Raw genomic sequence first — 21,779 nt, 5'->3', positions numbered from 1 at the left:
ATTATATAAATGAACGCATTATTGACTTAAAATACTTTTGTTTTACTCCGAGTAAAAATCTACCGATTTCTACCGATTTTTCGGAGGCAAATATACCGATACCGATTTTATTTTACACTTTTGCAACACTGTCAGTCGCTCGACCGATCCGCATATTGTATGAGGGCGAGCGGCCTGTGTTGGTAAACAAATCGAGTCAAACACGACCGATAATATTTGTAATTTTTAAGTTTAAAAGAAGTATACAAGTAATAATGTTATTAAAAAATACTTAGGTATAAAGGTAACGCCATGTAAGTAGCCATGCCTAGTAAATTTGACGTGGCAGATCTTTCAGATCATATGGCCATTTGGTCTTATACCTTGACAGAGGGGAACGCCTGTACATGGCTACTCCCCTCCGTGTTGCTCTTTGATATCATCTATATCTACACTCAAATTTTTATAAATGAACGCAACTGACAAAACCAAAGACTAAATTTTAGGTTGGTAAACCTTATTTTGACATCTTAAAAAATTAAAACAAGCGCCATAATATTAAAGCGAATTTAAAATTATTTCCTTAGGGATACATTTTAAACAAGTATTTTGTTACGTTCAAATGTATCAGATACATCAAAAGTACTTTTTAAAATTATATAATTTAATTATATATCAGTTGCTTACTCAATAATACTGTTTTGTGTTTGTGACAATTTGTTTTCAACCGTGGCGATCTACGGGAGAGGCTTCTGATTATTTGACAAGTTAAAATGGCGGCCTATTTTGAACTCAAAATATCATGAATTTTTAAGCCTTCTGTGAATAAATACTCTGTAAAAATCGCATAAAGTTTAACTAGTGTAGTAATTTAATAGCTACTCAACATGGATCATAACTTGGACGACCCTTTAAGTTTGGAGAGTGATATGGGTGTAAGTGTATATAAATAAAGTTATTTAGTAGTTATTATTTTAAATTATTATTTGTAACTACAAACGTACGTTATTTCAGTATATAACATATTTATCTTAAAACATTTAACTAAGAAATCCCTTATATTTTGTATTCGTGCCTTAATAGTAAATAATTTTATTGACTTTTGACTTTTTTTATTGTATTTACTTATTTAAAATCGTCTGATTCTGGAATATAATTCATTTAAAATAAGACACTCGCTAATTTAGACTTTAAACACGTTTAATCCCGCGGGGAACACATTAATTATACTATCTAAACAAAACAATTTATTAAACTAAAAATTGACACTTTGACACGCTTTTATTCTACTAATTAAAATATGTTTGTCACATATAAGGTTGATTTTGAGCACTCTGAAGACAACGTCGTAAATCAGGCAGATTTGGTCCTTGTACAGCAAAGCAATCAAGAAGAAACCATTCCACCAACACCTATGGAGTTTGAGCACAATGAAGATCAAACTATGTTAATGGATACTGGCACTGAAGAAATTATTAGTAAGAATAAGATGATAATTTAGAGACATGGGATATTTACCATGTTATATTATTATTAAGCTGAGCATATCAATGACCATAGTGCGACAAGCTGTACCAGAATTTTGGAAACTGAGAATGGTGTATGAAAAAACGGTAAAATTTCTTAGGGTTCCATACGCAAAGGGTAAAAAAGGGACCCCATTACTAAGACTTTGCTATCCGTCCGTCCATCCATCCATCCGTCCGTCTATCTGTCTGTCTGTCTGTCACCAGGCTGTACCAGAAGAATCGCGATAGCTAGACTATTGAAATTTTCACAAATTATGTTATTCTGTTGCCGCTCTAACAACAAATATTAAAAACAAAACAAAATTAAAAATAAAGGAGGGCACAGAGGGATACAACAAACGCGATTTTTCGCCTATTTTTGCTCGATATCAATAAATGGTAACATGTAGGCACTTGGTCGATTTTTTGAGTTTCAATAACAGTATTGGTGTCTTTGAAATATCATAACACATAAATTTAACTCTTAATCTTTTGTGAGCCAGGTCATTGATAGAAGGAATATTGACTGCAGCTCACAGTATAATTTCATATTAATTGTTTAATTAAACAAATTAAATTTGTGAATTTCATTTTATTTATTAAAACATTTTAAGTGTTAATTCATAAGTTCAATATTAATTATTAAAAAATATATATTAATACAATAAGTAGAATTACAAATTAAGCTATGTCTATAGTTTCAGATTTTATGGGAGATCAGTTCTCCCTTCAGGAGTACTCGGTGCAGAGTGACCAAACAACTGGATTAACAACGACAGTGGAGTCGAATGTAAGTTTGTTAATGTGACAAATAACACAATAAAATTGATTATGCAAAACTAAAATCCTATGAAAAACTACTCGCCTATTAGATAGCTGAGAAATTATATGTATTGTATGATTTAACTTAATGCATCTTGTATTCACTTGATTTTTTTTTTCATTGCTTGTCATCCAAAAAAATATGCCATGCGGAATTTTATCGTTTAGAACCCTCCCTTTGTCAAACTAACTTGTAACACTTTCTGTGACCTCCTAACAAATATTTAATTACAAAAGCCTCCCCCCCTTTTCCCCAATTTTGTGATTAAAAATAGCATACAGATTATTAATATGGTTATTTTTTTCACCTTTTACCACCATCATATTTTTTTTTCATGTGGTTTCTGACGTTCAGTCATAGAGACTGCTATATTATTTTGCTAATAGATTTTATAATATTGTTTATATAACATTGATTTTCATATTTTTGCAAATAAAAGAGTATATACTTTTTAAAGTAATTACACTAATGGGGTGATTATCTTTTCAATTTTGGAAGACAAAAATTCCAAGATTATTTTTGTTTTATTACTAGAACTTAATGTTCTTTCTGGTCTCCAGACTACCCCTTGGTATGAGGATTTGACACAGAAAATATCTTAATACCTACATTTTTTTGAGTGAAATGATATGTTGGACTAATTTTTTTATGAGAAGGGACCATGGGGGTATGTGACATTTTCATAGGTATTTAAACTAATAAAGCAAAATATGAGATTTTCACGACACGACGTGTAGTCTCACAGTGTTTGAGCTTGAACCCAAATTACTTATGTAAACTGTACACTATGTCTCAACCACTACCCATTACGACGTTGATGGTACTGTACTCGAAGGTACTGAGAGAAAGAGGACGGGGAACCTGGAGGACGGTCTACTCTGTGAGGTCAGTCTCAGTCTAGTATGTCTAGGACAGTTTACTTGATTCCCGGAATCTACGAGGTTCTAAAACATCAGCAGTCTGAAAGACCCCCATGATGTAAATTAAAGGTTGAAAAAAAATCTTCCCTTTGTATATCTCATAATGCTAAGTAAAGATCTCCTCTTTGGGAACATATTTGATGGTTAACCCCTTAGATAGCAGAGAAATTTGTATTAACTTTCTTTGTTTGTTTGTAATCTTATGTATAAACATTTTTTTTTTGTAGCAACAACAATTACTTGCATCGCAGGCAGACTCAATGATAGATCTACAATTCCAGCCTCAGATAGTTAGCTCTGTCAAACAGGATTCAGTGCAGCATAAAATTATCGCAGTTAAGGTATATAATGGTTTTATTAGTTTTTGTTAGGTGTTAAATACTATTCTTTGACATGCTGGCCATACAGATTGGTTGAATTTTATAAAAAAATATGACTGATGATGAAAAATTTACTTTGCTGTTGTAATCTCTATGTTAATGCATCGTCAGTCTGTCTATATAATGTTTTTATAATAAATACTGTTTGTCTTTTTTTCAATACTTAACTATTTTAAATGAAAATATTTTAGACAATGTCTCCAATGCGTACTTCAACAACTGTTAGAAGAAATGATGCAACAGTGTTGAATACTGCTCCACGCCAAGTGGCTATTGCACCTAAACCACCAAAGCTAGTTACCAAGCCGTACACAACAAGCAAACAACTTGCTATAGCTCCTAAGCCTGTGGCACTAGTCGCTAATAGAGGCAACTGTGTAATGAAGAAAGTATCCATTGCTAATGTTGTGCAGGGCAACACTAAAGGGAACACAGTTTTGGGTAAGTTTACATTGTAAATATAATTAAATGCTCATTTATATAATTCATAAAATCACTACATAGTATAAAACAAAGTCACTTTCTCTTATCCTATGTATATTTAAATCTTTAAAACTACGCAACAGATTTTGATGCGGTTTTTTTTAAATACATAGAGTGATTGAAGAGGAAGGTTTATATGTATAATACATGCATAATATAATAGAGGAACACTGATAGTTTTTGCAACCGAGCGAAGCCGGGGCGGGTCGCTAGTTTTGTATAAATGAAGACTTGGATAATAATAATGAATAATTTTTAATAATCTTTACAATTTTTCAGCACAAATTGGAAAACAATTGATTATGGTCCCGTCTAATTCTCAAAAAATTAAACTAGTGTCGACATCAGGCAACGTGCCTACCGTTCAATATCTCAGAGCTGACTCAGATCAGGTATATCTAATTTCCACAATCCTTACCCATTTAAAACTATCATTATACTTAATTATTTATTTATTAATGGTATGTTCTTTTCATTTCGGTTAATTATATTATGAGGTAATTATGCATATTTTATTTTTGGTTTATTTATTAGGTTAGCCAACAGTTGTTTACACTGATTCATAAATGTTTAGCATTGAGAAATAATACATCACATAAATGCAACAACCACTTATAGGCTAACACCGCATGCAAAAATCACAGTTGTACTTAGTAAAAACAAAAAAGTACCTAAATTAAAACTTTATCAAAAATAATATTAATCAAATAAAAGAATGCATATAAACAATTTAAATGAACAAAAAAAAAAAAAATAATTATTAAATAAATTCAACAACTCGTTGATGGTTGCATCAGTTGCATGTAATATATATATATATATATGCATATGTTTAATATAAAATTATGAAAAGTTTTATCAATTATATATTTCAGGCACAATTAATTGCAGCTAAGAATGCCAGTGGATCACAGACAAAGCCTGTCATGACTAAGGTCATAACTGTTCCAGGTATGACATAATTTTATGCTTAAGACCTGACCTATGTCAAAATGAAATTCTATCAACCTCACTGTAAAAGTGTTAAAGCTTATAAACATTATTTACTCCATTTAATATATTGAACTTTTAAAGTGAAATACACCTTTAGGCTCGTCTTTTTCGGAAGGCACGTCGGGCGAGACTCCGCGCTATCTAACACTGCAACACTCGGGACTGCCGCTCACGCTTGGAAATAAGGCTAGTATTACTTATATAATGTACTATTGTCTAGACTTTACACTTGGTTTCACTCTTTTATATGACTGAACTGGACTGAATTAGCCTGCAATGTCCTCCTTTTTGGCAAATGTTTCCTCCATATAGGAGAATATTCTTAATCCATCACATTGCTACACTGCTGATTTCAGGCCCTATAAGGCATAACAATTTGATTCGCCAGCTTTCATAGTTTCAGCTTTATTTATTTCGAGAATGTTTGTATACTTTAAGAATATCATACCACGTTTTTATCAAATGCCTATTAAAGCCAAACTAAAGACCGACTCATTTAAATATGTAATTTCTGTATATTTAAAATATTCATATTTCAGGTGTTAGTTGCGGCGCCAGGAAAACCGGCAGTAAAGATAGCAAAGAAACAGGAAATAATTTCCATTAAGTCGCCGACGCCCAAACTGATGCCCGCTCCGGCCCTAAGTAAATAAATTGTGGTAACTTTATTGATGTTATTAATCTGTACAGTGTCGCCCAGTGTTCGAAATTCGACCATAATTAAAAATTTAAGCTAAAGAAACCATAAAATTATGAAAATAAAGAACCTTTTTTTAAATTTTTAATTTGACTACAGACTGAAAACCAACAAAAGAGCGTAATATTATGCGTATGTGTGTCAAATACATGTGTGTAATGTTTTTTTAATTGACTTAATATGTTTTTATGCAGAATTAAAAAAAAAATAGCATTCTGCACTCCTCTTTATAAATTATAGGTGTACGAAATTTCATTCTCCTCCGTCCGCGCAATTTTCGTAAAAAGAGGTACAAAGTCTTAGCTTCACGTATTAATATATAGGTAAATGAAAATGCCCGATCGAGCTGATTTTTTCTTTAAAGATTTCTAATACTTTTTAGCAGGTTTTTATGACATGATAAATAAAGCAGAAAATTAGAAAACGTAACGATTACTCAAACTTTATGTGTTTGACAGTAAACAAGATTAAACAACGTCTGTAGGACAGCTAGTTTTAAATAATTTTATTGCAAAATCAATTTTATTATCAAATTGGTATGTATGAACAAATTTGTAGGTGTGACATCAAGCAGTGGGACGAAACAGAAAGTTGTCATTACTACAAATCCGATGCAAAATGTAATATTAAACCCATCTGCTGCTGTTAAAACGACGCAAGTAAGTCTTTAAAATTAAAATATTCTGTATTACCTAATGGATTCAAACTTAATAATTTTATTAATTTTTTGAAATACCAAGGTATTTGTGTTGAATTATTACTATTTCAATTTGAAAATATGGCATGGATTTAAAGCTATTTTCTTTAATTTGACTAAAAAATGTTTTAGAGTTCATTTGCACTAAGAAAGAGTAACTCATCACTATAACTTAAATGTTACAGTATTCATATAATGTACCAGTTAAAGTAAGCATTTACAGTGCGTTCAACGAAAGGAGATACCAGACGTAAACAAACCAAATGTCAAGTCATTCGCCTATGCAGTGTTTTGTAAACTTTTTTACTTACATAAAATTTTTAAAATGTAAAATAAATTTATATTTTGATAATTACTATTTAAAAACTATTAACTATTTACACGTAATAAAAATATAACAGGTCGCTGTCTGTACATTTAAGATATATGAGAAAAAATATTATTGGGACCTTTATCAATGCAAATACCTCCCAACACAATGATTGTCAGAATTTGTGTTTGTCTGTGCGTCTGTGCACGCTAATCTCAGAAACGGCTTATCCGATTTAAATGTGGTTTTTACTAATATATTGTAGCAAGCTTAGCTTAACATTGTTTTAAAACTTAACGTTTGTTTTATGTTAATCGGTTCATAAATAAAAAAGTTATGCACAATTAAAGGATCACGTTGAAAATTTACAGTCACTATTCCACGTGGACGATGTCGCGAGCACAGCTAGTCATATATAATCTAAACGAACAATTAGTTATTCTTGAATGTATATTTATTTATTCTATGTATGGTTTCAGGACACGAAATAAAATAAAAATAAATATCTACGAAATCAAAGGACCGTCCGAATGTTTTCAAACCCATCTATAGTCTCATTTGACCTTGCGCCTCCCTAGCTGAGAGCCGTGCAGCAGATAGCAAACAAACAAGAGTGAAAGAGATAGATTATATATTGTTTGTTCCTTCGTCGCCACGAGTAAATGATGGGCATTGCTTACGTCTAGTATCTCCTTTCGTTGAACGCACTTATTTTAAATTACAATGATTTGATTGGCCAAGGGGCGTTGCTAAGCTAAGTGATAGCGATGAGTCACCATTTTCTTAACGCAAATAGACTATAGTTTAATATCAATATGCATACTGATGTATAGTTCAGTCACTTTAGTAACATTATTTTAACGTTGCCATCTAAAATTTGTTATAATAAATAGATAAAAAAAAAAAAAACGAAGAAAATGTATTATTTTCTAAATATAATTTAAAAAATCAGGTTGCTAAAGAGGGTAACGTCGTGGAGGCACAACGCTCTCAATTGCATCAAATTAACGTTCCCGGTAAAGGGGTAAGTTTTGCATTTTCGTAATCAATTCTTCTGATACAATAGAAAAATAAAATGAATAAATCGCTGTTTTAAGCTGTTATTAGATTTAAGATTTGTAAGTACGAGTGGTAAATTCTATGTGGGACAGACGAAACGTATGGTATCTTGTCGTATTAACGAACACATCAAGGTGGTGAAAAACAACGACACCAAGAAATCCTGCCTCGTGGAACATCTTCTGGAAGCCGGACTGAACCATTGGATTGAGTTTCATAATGCTCAGATACTCGCGGCAGAACGCCATTATATTATACCCCGACTGGTACGAGAAGCCATTGAAATTACTAAGGGAAAATGGGTTTCAACTGTCGAGGGTGTGAAATCCGGAGATTAGGTTATGCAAACCCTTGAAGAGTGATATAAGCAAGTCGCGAATCGATAAGGTGTGTTTCGTCTGTAAAACACGGGACCGAGTGACCAAATTGCGTAAAGCAAGGGACAATGGCAGGGATGAAAGTGACAATGGTAGTGGTCATCAGTGTTTACGCAGCAAACGTGTAAGAAAGGAGGCAGTCCGGTATGGACACTTTCCTCAGCAGCTTATCATGCTGCTCGTCATGATTTACAACGCCCTTCTAGCCGGTTGCTCGTTTCTCGTTCCTCATCAGTGGAAAGAGGCGACCGTGATAAGTATCCAAACCTGGCAAATCCAGGAACATCCCTTCGAGCTATCGACCCACCAGTCTTCTCAATACACTCGACAAGATGTATAAGAAAATTATTCACACCTGGCTTAAAGCAGCCACGCAACAAATGCGATCTCCGCTCATCACACTGCTAAACTCGTCAAGATCTACCCGCAAATTTCAGACTCGTGAACAAGACATTGGAAATATCCCGTTTTTGAATAGTATTATTAGATATGTTATAAAAAATTGTGTGTTTTGTATTTACAGATCCAATATTTTCGAGTGGTAACGAACCCTCAAAAGCCTGCGGCCAAGCCGTTGATAGCACTGCCCTCTAAGACATTCATGCTTTCAGATGGTAAGGGTGAGTATTATTAAGTAGAGACACTACCCTGATAACAGATAAAAACGTAAAAAAAAAATTTGTTTCCTCTCAAACAGAAAAAAAAACCAACTCCAAATACAAATATTTCGTATAGGGATAACTCAAAAACTACTCGTAAAATCTCACTAATTTAAATGGGACCACAATAACTAGTAGAGCACCAGCTTTCAAAATACGAGAGTCATCAAAATTGGTATACCCAGTAAAAAGTTGTGAGGTAACCCACATCGAATTGAGAACCTCCTCCTTTTTTTTAAGTTAGTTAAAAAAGCCATAAAGTGAAGACGAAACTTTAACAGTGTCTTCATTCTCTTGAAATCTTGTTGTCAGGAAGTACACAATGATAAATATTATTTAGTTATCTTTTATTTATTTCATAGGTAGCCTGATACAAATGAATGCAGATAAGACCACTCCGTCATTCGTCGTGGCAGGAACTAAGAATAATTTACCTAAAGGTATATTTTATCATCGCCGCGTTGGCGCAATGGTCACAGCCATGGATTGTGCCTGTTCTGGCGGTTGTGGGTTCGATTCCCGCACATGACAAACATTTTGTATTGACCATACATGTGTTTGCCGTGGTCTAGGTGTTTGTGCAGTCCTTGTGGGTCTGCCCACCGTGCTTTGGAGAGCACGTTAAGCCGTCGACCCGGTTAGTATAGTAAGGAATATATCCGCCAGCCCCCATTTGAGCAGCGTGGTGGATTAAGCTCTTATCCTTCTCCTACATGGGGAAAGAGGCCTATGCCCAGTTGTGGGATATTAAAAGGCTGAAGGGAGCGAGATGTTTTATCAAATATTATCTCTAAATATAATCACATCCACACATAATGTAATTTTAAATAACTGTTTTAATTTATTTTTAAAATAACAATTTTTGTTAGCCCCTTTCAAAATTTTAATAATTGTTTGTTTTCCAGTAGCTCCGAAACCTGCACAAAAGTTGGTGAGGATAGCACCGGTCGTAACAAAAACGTCGCAAGGGACTACAGTGAGTATTTTATTTTAAATAAGTATTTTATTTTTAATAATAAATAATTTTTAAATATTATGTTTTTATTAGTAAAAAGTAGTATTATAAACATCATACTAAATACTATCCGTAACATGCTTAAACTATAGTGTAGGAGTAAATAACTATTGGAAGTAAATAACTGACATATTCAAAACTTTAGTGTGAATTTTTATTGTGGTTCAGTTTATGAGAGAAAAATGCTATGTAAAAGTAACATCACACTAAGATATATTCCAATTTGAACCGGTAGTTCCTGAGATTAATGTATTGAAACAAACAAAACAACTCTTCAGCACTATTTTATTTCACTCATTACATAGATAAATAAAAAGCGTGAAGGATTAATCCTGACAGCGAGAACTTGAGAATTCTTATTGTAAGTCAAAAGCCCCCAAATCAATGAATAAAGTAATGTGTTTACGTGGCCACAGGCGGCGCGGTCGTCGCAGAGCCTGCTGGCGCCGCTGTCGCCGTCGCCGCCGGCCTCCCGCGGCGCCTCGCCCTCCCCGCCCGCCGCGACGCGCTCGCCGCCCTCGCCCTCGCCCGCGCACGTCACCCCGCCCTCCCCGCCTTCCCCGTCGCTCTCCGATTCCAAGGGTGCGCTGCGAGCTCTCATTGAGAAGGCAGTCGCAGAGGGTCCTGTCGACGAGGTCGAGATTGATTTCGAACGACACGTAAGTATGACTCAGTTTTGGAACGGATACCCGCAACTAACCATGGTTAGTGCCCCTCGGTTTCACCTGCGTTAATTTAAGGAAAAAAAAATATTTGTACGGACTAGTGATGTGCCGGATCGTCAAAAACGTATATATGGATACGGATCTGGATACGGATATTTAGTGTCAAGATCCGCGGATACGGATACGGATCTTTATATCGGTGTCGGTGCGTGACCTTGAAACGATAGTTGACGTCACTAACGACGGGCAGGACTTGGGTTGCCAGATCAAATAACCCTATTGTCGGGAGAAAAAACAATTATTCGACATATTGGGTCTTTGGTCAGAAGAAAAAAAAAATTTTTAAAATTAAAGTTGCATATATTTAAAAAATACAACATTTAACGCTAGTGTTACGTCATCCGCTGCCGATATAAATTTCTATATAAATAAATACTAACAAAAAAAAAATCAGAAAAAGGTTTTCTCATTACTTATATTATTATATTATTAATAATCAACGAAATTTAATAAAGTAATTTATTTTGGCTTTCCACATGTATTTTGTGGTACTTTTCACAGATTTTTACCATTTCTGTAATTCTTCATTATTTAATTTGTAATTCAAACAATTTACCTTAAAGTTGAGTGAAATTATTACCTCTGTTTTTATTAAATTCGTAGATTGTCCAGTAAACAAAATACTCTTCAACAATAAGCATTGCTCATTGGAATAACACTAGCAGCACTAAAAACATAACTTTTTTCTTAAATTTTTTACCTCTTTGCACCTAACAATAAAATAGGCCCATATTTTGTCCTTGGACATATTCATCTTTCCTTCTGGGAGGTGATTTAAATTAAATGTTTCTTTTAAAGAACAATAATCATTATACAATTCATTATTATTGATGTCATTAGAATTGTTCAATTTTTCTACTAGATTCAAGAGCTATGACAACAAAGTCTCCTTTTTTAGTGAAAATTGGGATTATTTTATATAAGGAGAAAACTGAAATAAAATCGTTCTTCTAAGTACTTAATTAGCTCATTTGAAAAACTGCTATGTTTCTTTATAAAATTGTTCCTTTTCAGCATCGGATATTCTAATTGATATGGATCTGTTCTTACTGCCATAGAATTTATCTTGCATTCGGGCTTTTAGGCTGGCTAGTAGCTTTCTCATTACAGCACCTTTTTTTTTCATACAAATAGGTCGGCAAACAAGCGTAAGGCTCACCTGATGGTAAGCGATTACCGTCACTTATAGATGCTTGCAACACTAGAAGAATCACAAGCGCGTTCCCGACCCTACCCCCAATTTCCCTCAGGACACCTTACTCACCACAGAAACACAACACTGCTTGAAATCAGTATTTTAATCAGAATCAGTATTTAGCTGTGATCAGTATTATTAAGGTCGAGGTACTTTCCCAGTCGGGCTGCTCTAAATTTTGAGCAGGATATTTCCTGCTGTGCTCCACCTCAGTTGTATAACTACATGCCAATACTGCCGGAGCGCCGAGTGGCAACGTTTTGTTAAAAGTTATTTTCTTATACATATTTATAAAAGTCATGTCATAACTTTCTAAGTGTAATAGTGATCTCATAAAATAGTTGATTTAGTATCTTTGAGTTATATACTATTAGTATGATAACTTACTAGAATATATATTTGCGATTAAAGGTGCCAAATTTTTTTTAGTTTTTATTAATCACATAATCTAAGTTATTATGCAGCTTTTTATCCTGTCAATTGAATTTGAAAATCAATAAAAGATCTGTATAAGATCCGCAAGAATAGTGACGGATACGGATCTCATTTTGCCCGCGGATATCCGCGGATATGGATATGGATATCCGGAACATCACTAGTACAGACATACTAAAATAATTATATAGCTTATAATAGCCTTCCTCGGTAAATGGACTATCCAACACAAAAATATTTTTTTAATTTGTGCTAGTAGTTCCTAAATTAGCGCGTTCAAAAAAACAAACAATCTCTTCAGCTCTATAATGTTAGTATAGATTATTAATGAGGAGTTCCTGACGATAGGATAAAATGTTTTTACTGGGCTGCTTATTTATGAAAATTAACTTGAATTGGTTAAATTAAATATACCACTGCTAAACGAAGAGTCTATTATTGAGGTGTTGAAGTTTTCGGAAACATGCATTTTACTTTACGGTATTTTCAATTACCATTGAATACATAAATAGTTATAAAAGAGACTTACGCCTGGTTTCTGAAACGTTTGTCAAAGTATAGGTCTACTAAGCGACTGTTAGATTTAACACGCCTGTCAAATCAACGTCAACATCCAATAAAGCATCATATAAACATCTAAGGAAGATACAAAAAAAGAAAATAGTTCCTAAAAACAATAACTCACTAGCCCGTTGGCGCAGTTTGTAGTGTTACCCTGCTTTCTGTTCGGCGGGTTGCGGGTTCGATTCCCGTCTGAGTCTGGGTGTAATATTTGTATTTATATTTAATTATTTCTATGTATATTTATCAAAAAAAAAAAGTTATAACAGTCGGCTGTTACTGTTTTATTATTTATTTATTATATAAAAAAAAACAATATTATGAAAATAAGATGAAGAGTGCATCTTTAGAAAAAAAATAAAAATAAAAATTAAAATTAAAAAAATATAAATTAACAGAATAGAGACTGATTAAAAAAAAACATTAGTTATTAGAAATATTAATGATTGTTATTAGAAAAAATAAAATTAAAATAACAGAGTATGAAAATAGTAGTATGAAAATATTATAAAGTAATTATAATTATAATAGCTTGTTTTAAATTCTAGTTATTAAGCAATTATAAGAATTTTTTTAATAGTCCCTATAAATATATATATACTAGCTGTGCCCGCGGCTTCGCCTGCGTTGAAATCAGTGTGACACAAAGTTTTTCCGGCAAATTCCAGTAAAACTCTCATCATAATCGGCTTAACCGTTCTGTAAGCTTTCCTCTTGAAGCCCTTTCCATTGGTGAAACCGCATGAAAATCCGTTCCGTAGATTTTGAGGGAATCGATCACATACACTTTTGGAGACTTTGTTTTATAATACACTAACTGTTGCCCGCGACTACGTCCGCGTGAAGCGCGCGTCGCGTTTAACAAAATGGTTCATTGAATTCGTCAGAATTGTGGTATGAAATAATGTAGTAATAATATAGTATTGTAGTGTAAATAAGTTTAAAATATACTGCATGCAATTTAGTTTTTAATATGTTTCTACGTAACCTTTAAAGAAACAAAATAATTGTTTTCCTTAACTTAATTCGCCGATATACACCGATTAGTTTACCGAGTATTTGACAGACGTTTGATAAATGATTATAGCTTAATTTGTATTTCAGAAACCCAAAATGGCGGTTAACATACGATTCCAGAGTCAAATTTGACAGCTATGTCAACTGAAAGTATGATCAAATTAAGTAGTTTAGCTTTTAGCAACTCATTTCATGCTTAACAAGAGTTTTGACAGGTGATTTGTTAATTTCTGCGTTGATCAGCCTTTCGGAAACCGGGCATTAGCATTACAATCCTCTTTAAATATGATTTTAGTAAATAATTGCCACTACATCTCTATGGAGATTGAATAAGTAGAGATTTTTGTCTCCAGAGTTCAACTTTAGAAAACAGCACAGATGCAATGGATCGACATGATTCTAATGCCAGATCAGGCGAACACCCTCTAATCGTCATTCCCTCTAAATATGAACAATCCGAGATCATCGTACCTGAGCCTATGAACTCTTTAGTAAGCAATTGACATCATTACAATCCTCACTAAAAGAAAATATCTTTGTTTGTAGAACATTGTGTAGTGCTTATTCTGTATTATTTTCATTAAAATTAAACATCTTTAATCATTCTCCTAATATATATTTTTTTTTGTTTGAGACAACACCGAACAATTTTATTCTTAATTTTTTATATTTAATTATAGGACGACTCACAAAGATCAGAGAGCATGGTGAATATTGAAGGAGAATCTATGAATGCTTATCAGTCACCAACTACTCCTGCACTTTCTGATACAGGTTTGCATTTTATTATATATATATTTTAAAAAATCTTTATCTATTAGCACGTACCTCAGCCGACTGTACGAAGTATTTACTCGTACATGTATTGTTAAGTACTATTTCATATTTTTGTGTTTGTATAATGCAACTTACATCCCTATTTTAATATATGTATTTAACCTAATCATACTTAATACACTCAGTGTAAAAACATCACTCGTAAGGTTTAGTTACTTTGGTCCTAACTCTTTATATTTATTACAAAGGTTTCGTAAATTAAAATTTTTGGTCCTTCGAGCCGGATCAAATGGTTCCATATATCGACTCAAACCTAAAACACAGGTATTAAGTTGCCTAACTCAGGAACAGAGAACATGTGTTTGTGAAACATATGTAGAAATAAAAATATAAGTTTGAATATAAACAATACAAACCTATTATTTCAAAGATATGATTTATGAATATATATTTTGTATATTTCAGATCTTGTAGCGACCGATATAGGACTCCGACCTCGTAAAGCTTGCAACTGTACTAAGTCACAATGCCTCAAGCTGTACTGCGATTGCTTCGCAAACGGCGAGTTTTGTAACCGCTGCAACTGTAACAATTGTCACAATAACTTGGAGAATGAGGAACTGAGACAGAAAGCCATAAGAGGGTGTCTTGACAGGAATCCCAATGCTTTCAGGTAAGCTGTACTCATCTTACAAATAGCAGGAATAACGAGGATCTCAATTTGACTGTATTCTTTTTTTAAGGGTTCTGTACCTCAAAAGGAAAACACGGAACCCTTAATAGGATCATTTTGTTGTCCGTCTGTCAATAGCCTTTTTCTTAGGAACACGTGGAGGTTCATATCAAATACTCAAGTCTACTGTGCCTTGAAGCTGTGAAAAAATCAAACTTTTAAGCCAATGCAATCAAAAGATACAGCTGTTTATGCTACAAATTTTCGACACTCGCAAGGGAATTAAAACCTTCCCGTGAATGTATCTTGAAATTTGGTACAAAGCAATGTATTATAGCACAGATAAAGGGAAATTTGTGAAAAGCATAAATTTTTAGTTACATCATAAAATAAAAATATTTTTAATAATTTTGTTTGTCTGGAACACTCGGTTCCCAAGCCCGACTCGCACTTGGCCGGTTTTTTTCAATTATGTGTGTATTGTATACTAAACTTGTAGATGTAAATTAAAGACCGCTATTTTTAGAACAGATACAATTACTGTTATAATAAAAAAAAATGCTTTCTCTATGCTTATATATTTATATAGTTTTTTTTTCTATTATAACAAAAATTTTGTTTTTTTTTTTATTTTAGACCAAAAATTGGCAAAGCTAAAATAGGTGGGCCAGATATCATTCGGAGGCATAACAAGGGTTGCAATTGTAAAAGAAGTGGCTGTCTCAAGAACTATTGTGAATGTTACGAGGTGAGATTTTATGATTATAATTGTATTATATTTAATTGAAATAGGTGCTTAGACGCTATTATTTAATTAAAATTAGAGTAATAGTCGATAAATTTTAAACAATTCTATATTTTAATTGATAGGTTATCTTATTTAAATATTTCATGTCGTTTTAAAGATTGTAATAATTATAAGATTTTGGATAATTATAGACACGCTGAGTGTATGCTAAAAGTTAGCGCTGTAGGCCGAAATGTTTGAACTTCAAGGAAGCGCTTCTGAACTACGCGTAGCTGTCAGCGCCGACATTTACTGCTACAGCTTGTCGGTTGTTTGTATTACTTGTTGGGCCACTCAGCGTGAACAATCGCGGGCGCGTGTCGCGCCGAGCGGATGCCGTTACTCTCATGCAGTCCGTATTTTTTGCATCTGTATTCTGCGGCGATCAACGCGGTTCTAAAACGTGTCGGTCGGTGTGCGCTCAGTGTGACTCTGAAATATTAGACTTCCTAAGAATAAAATGTATATTCCTTCCCCTAAATACATTGCAAGTACCAAACCTTTGGTGTTTACGTAGGCGAAGATAGCGTGCTCGTCGATCTGCAAGTGTGTGGGATGCCGCAACGTGGAGGAGACGCTGGAGCGCGCGCGGCGCCGCGACCCCGCGCGCGCGCTCGCCGTGCACGCCGCCGCGCACTTCCGCGCGCCGCCGCTCGCCGCCGCCAAGTACGCACACACTAGTGCTTCGGTTCCGTGCGATAACACGTTCATATTTACCACATACATTACTATTTTGTAGCTAAGCTTTTATAAGGAATCAGGAAAATTGGAAAATTGTTTTTAATAATTCAATATTTCTTTTTTGTTTGATCTTCTGACCAGTAAAATAATAGTAGATTATTAACCAAGGGGATAAAGCAGTGTCTTCTGTCGCGGGTGACGATTTAAATCGCGAGCGTAACGAAGGAATCGAGGTTTAGAGCGTAGCGAGGGTGTTAAAAACTTAAATCACGAGCGAATCGAGGGGAGTGTAGCGAGGGATTTAAGTTCACCCTAGACTAAGACAGCTTTATCATCGAGGAAAATACTCTACTTTTCGTACCATTTGCGAAAACATTAATACAATAATAATATGAGATAAGCATTTATTAAAAATAATGACAACTAAAAGTAAAAGTTAACATTCGAAACATTGGTCTAATTAAGACAAGAAGTACTGATTCTGAAATTGATAGGCCTTTTGCACTTTTCCACGTTGACAATTCTTTATAAGTTTTTAAATAATTTACCTTGGATTTTGTTGGAAGCAAATTATTTATAATTGTGGCAGCATTTGCACTGATAGAATCCGACAATTTACTGTCACTGTCGCTTTGATTTAACATCGTAACGTATTTTTAGAACATTAACTTATTTATAAAAATAAATTAAAATAAACTTAACGTTTATGTAATTGAAGAAAACAAAAACGCGGCAAATTCCTAGACTAATATTTTTTTGTTGGAAAAGCAAAGGCATCAAGCTCATACGGCCTCGTTGGTTTTCGTAATTTTATTTAATAATCATAACTGCATAATAAATGCGTATTCCTTTTTCAAAAAGATGTATAATGCTTTATATACAAACTCAATGGTGTAAACACAGATGTAGTTGAGTATAAATTTCGGTAAGTATTCCAAATTTAAATCACATTCTCCCCTAGAGGATGAATGAAATTCAGTAGAATATTCTTTCCCCGTTTTTAACAGATTAAAAATGACTATTGTTATGTTCGCTTTTTGTGGCATAGAATGTCACTTTTTTGAGCAAGTGGTACGAAAAAAGCATTCTCGCCTATACTTCTAACACGTAACACGTTTGACGTCATAGGCAGCCGTGCAGCTTCATGACGACGGAGGTGATCGAGGCGGTGTGCCAGTGCCTGCTGGCGGCGGCGGTGGAGCGCGACGAGGCCGACGACGCGGACCCGATGCGCAGCGTGGTGGAGGAGTTCGCGCGCTGCCTGCAGGACATCATCAGCGCCGCGCACCACAGCGCGCCCCGGCCGCTCGCCGACGAGGTCAGCCGCGACGTGCGCCACTCCTATATACCTGCTGAGGCCAGTGCCCGGTCTTGTGTGGTAGCGAAAACTGCCTACCCGAATACTGGATAAATGATTAAGTGGATTCTACTTTATATTGTATCGTATATTATAAAGTATAAATGAAGATGTAAACAAAGAATAAGGTTGAATGGACTCGCAGCGCTCGCACGGTTGCCAGTGCGGTCCATTGTGTTCCGTCGCTCGCACATTTAATGAATTCTATAGAATCACGGGTTGCTCACACGCTAACCCCAAGCACATTCTTATCATTACCAATAGGGTGACAAACAAGATCGATATGATAGCAAAAATACTGTAGTCTAAGAACGCCTACAACACCAGGAACATTGCAATTGCGTTGTCGGCTCGTCCCCCTGACCCAGAGCTCTAGCTACCGTCACTACAGGAATATAACGCTCTACTTAAAAGATGATGTAATTCCCCAGACAGACTGCGCTAGATTTTGAGTAAGACATATGTCTTGCTGTCACACACACCAAATCATATATGACATTGGGATTACAGATTCTATTCCCGCTCGGAGTGAATATTTGTATTTGTACAAAAAAAAAAAAAACCGGTTTGGTTGTCCTTCTTTGTGGTTCTTCCGACTGCATATCGGACGCATAAATACAGTGACATAAAGCAGTCAGTCTTGATTGCTTAGACACCGATAGCGATTGTTACTCATTGTAGGGAATATATTTGTCAACCCGTAGTGGATGAAGAAGGAGGTCTTATGCCCAAAAGTGGGATGTATGCAGGCGGAATCGTATATCCTGCTGTGCCACACCACAATAAAATTAATTGAGCTTACTTACGAAACTATATTAGACCAGTGCTTTTTAGCCTTTGAAAATGGTAAAAGATGAAAACCATTTTTTACCCTTAAACCATTAAACCGTTTTTTACCCTTCAGTTATCTTAAAATAACAATAAATAAGCATCTACGTATATAATTTAAAGAAGATTCTACAACTTTCTCAAAATATCGTAGATGTCTTATTAAATATTCTTTTCATTTTCTGAGCATTTCTTGTCTTATTAAATATTCTTTACCTTTTCTGAGCATTTCTTTCCCTACCGACCTTAGATTACCCGTAATTTATTTTTCCTTTCATTTTCGTTGTATTCTCTTTCTTTTACAATGGGTTTCATTCTACCAAATTTTTTTTTGGTTTCAAAAGCTAAAAACAATGGTCTATATAAGGTCCATGGTGTGAAAAAAATATGGAGAGTGAAATCGTGTGAAACAGTAACGAGACCTGCTCTGATAGCGACGTAACGCCCAACCCGCGAGAATGAGCTAAATATATATTTTTAAATATCCCGGTAATTGTTCTGAAGGAGTAACCTCCAGTCACGTGTCGGAGTTGACACACGCACTTTATTTATGTTTCGTTATAAATTAGCGTAAAACTCATTATTTATTTATACATAATCATCTTTCTTGATTTTGGCGTAATTTGTAGTTATTTTAGCTTTTGCAAGTCAACATTATTTAACATTTATTTTTCAGGGACAAGCGTGATACTCGAGCTGGCGTTTACGATGTGTATAATCAGCAATATCTCCTGAGTGATATTTTAGAATAATATAAATTAATAAAGAGCTAAATCGGCGTTAAGATGAAGGTGCAATTATTATATTTTTATATTGCTATAGTAAATTAACATCAAAATTATTAGACTCGTTTTTATCATTTGTAAGTACGAAAAGACTGTTGATATTGATGAAATCACTGGCTTTTGTTTGAATGCCAAAATAGAATATTTTAAAGTTGTAAATAAGAAAGAAAACATTTTTATCGTTTTATATGTTTTGTAAATAGATGTTGTAAATTGCATATTTTACTAGTCATAAGTATACATTTATATGAAAGGTAACAACGTGTAAATATGTAGTAATATAATAAAAGGAACTTTTTACCCATTACTGTTTTTTCACTGCTATATTGTACCTACATGTATCCAGTACATATTCCACATTAGATAAATAAATAAATAATATTGTAAAGATAGATTTAAATTTAACATATATATCGGCACCTGCGCTGTCGTAGGCAATTAGCAAGGAATTTATAAACAACAGATGCACCGATCACGCCACCTAGCACATCGTTTGATACTCACCTATCCTCACTCATTGTATTATCAAGTAATTCTGACGTGTATAAAACGACCGGTACAACCGCGGCTAAGGCGGTCTCAGCCAGTGACCCCAAACGTATGATAATTAAATTTTTTTTTTGGTGTACGATAATAATAATTGTTCCTAAAGTACGATAATTTCACGGAACTTTTTCCGATCAGACGGGCAAAAATTTCTGGTAACGCTGGTCTTGGCTTTGGCTTGGCACGGTGCACTTGTTGTATCCTGCTAGTATAACTCGCGTCATGTGAAAAGAACGCTGAAAGAAACTGGAGGAGGTGTGTTTGCGCATGGGTACACTCGCGCACGAAAGTACTACTGTTTTATTTTTTAATTAGGCTTTCACTCACGGCTTCGTATAGTAATAACCACTATTAGGTTACTAGTAGGTTTAAAAAATAGTAGAAATACCTGTGCGAATATAATAATTCGCACTAAATAAGTATAATAATTATCACTTTACAAAATAACATTTTTTTTTTAAACAAAAGCAATAACATTTCTTTTTTGTTATTGAAATGTCATATTTAAAAAATGTTAATTATCTTTATTCTCAAAATTTGTATTTTAATAGTTTTTATGTGTTTAAAATGATAAATTGATTTGTTTTTAGTGAAATAAATAGTAAACGGAGTTTTACAAATGTCCGTAATATGTACGATTTTATTTTTGTGTTACCCACACATTGGGAAATGTTTAAATGTCCGTAAGCTAATGTGCTGTGAAAGTGAGTAATAAGTGCGGAAAAAACATGAATTACGATTGACAGGGGTTTGTTTACCAAATTAGACTATTCTAAAAAAATGGACAGTAGAGGTTTTTTTAAGAGTTGGCAGTAAATCGCCTTTGCGCTTCTTGATAGCCAGCATTCTTTTTACATGACGCGAATTATACGTTATAAATAATTTTTCTCGCTTCTCTATGTAAAACTATTTCGTAATTTAAAACTTTTGTGCGCGATAGTATTTTGAATTGACGTCGAACTATCCAACCAATAGCACACCGGCAAGCATACGGCGCGTGATACACACGCCCCGCGCTCTACCTCATACCACCAAATAGACCGATAAATCGCCTTTGCGCAGCTTGAAGGCCAGCGTTCTTTTTATATGACGCGAACTATAGCTTAACCTAGACTCTTTCAATAATTAATTTGTACATTGAATTATGTGTTACATATTATATTACGATTTATAATTTGGCTAGGCAGAGTGGACAACTCGAGTAGTGAAGGTGAGCGTTGATGCGCATCTCAAAGGGGGCCTCCTTAAACCTATACCTAGGTCGCGTTTTTAGAATTTTTGTCTGTATGTATGGCGGGGATAAACTCAAAAAGTACCGCATGGATTTACTTCAAATTTGGCACGAATATTATTAAGAAGTCGGGTCAACATATAGGCTACATATTATGACGCTATCACCTACGGGGAACGAGCAGTGAACCTTTATTTCTTCAACGCATTCTGTAACAACGTGTAATCTAATGACGTATATTTGAATGTTGTTGTTATTATGTTAATAACCATGCTATAAGC

The 21,779-nt window shown here is 34.3% G+C and overlaps 1 protein-coding gene across 1 annotated transcript; it reads left to right on the top strand.

The window, feature by feature from the left end:
- The first annotated feature begins 826 nt into the window (after positions 1 to 826).
- On the top strand, positions 827 to 20,025 carry LOC123660169 (protein lin-54 homolog). The gene is made up of 22 exons (XM_045595272.1): positions 827 to 914; positions 1,298 to 1,457; positions 2,192 to 2,277; positions 3,458 to 3,596; positions 3,722 to 3,735; positions 3,802 to 4,051; positions 4,373 to 4,485; positions 4,969 to 5,044; positions 5,184 to 5,272; positions 5,626 to 5,731; positions 6,342 to 6,442; positions 7,743 to 7,814; positions 8,750 to 8,846; positions 9,248 to 9,325; positions 9,791 to 9,861; positions 10,317 to 10,559; positions 14,514 to 14,607; positions 15,076 to 15,283; positions 15,920 to 16,031; positions 16,588 to 16,736; positions 17,880 to 18,069; positions 19,613 to 20,025. Exons 1-22 carry the CDS (start codon positions 867 to 869, stop codon positions 19,622 to 19,624), a joined length of 2,508 nt encoding a protein of 835 aa, XP_045451228.1. The 5' UTR covers positions 827 to 866; the 3' UTR covers positions 19,625 to 20,025.
- Positions 20,026 to 21,779: the final 1,754 nt, after the last annotated feature.

This window comes from Melitaea cinxia, chromosome 15, assembly GCF_905220565.1.
Source record: "Melitaea cinxia chromosome 15, ilMelCinx1.1, whole genome shotgun sequence".
Taxonomy (NCBI): domain Eukaryota; kingdom Metazoa; phylum Arthropoda; class Insecta; order Lepidoptera; family Nymphalidae; genus Melitaea; species Melitaea cinxia.
This window is presented reverse-complemented; position numbering and strand designations above follow the sequence as displayed.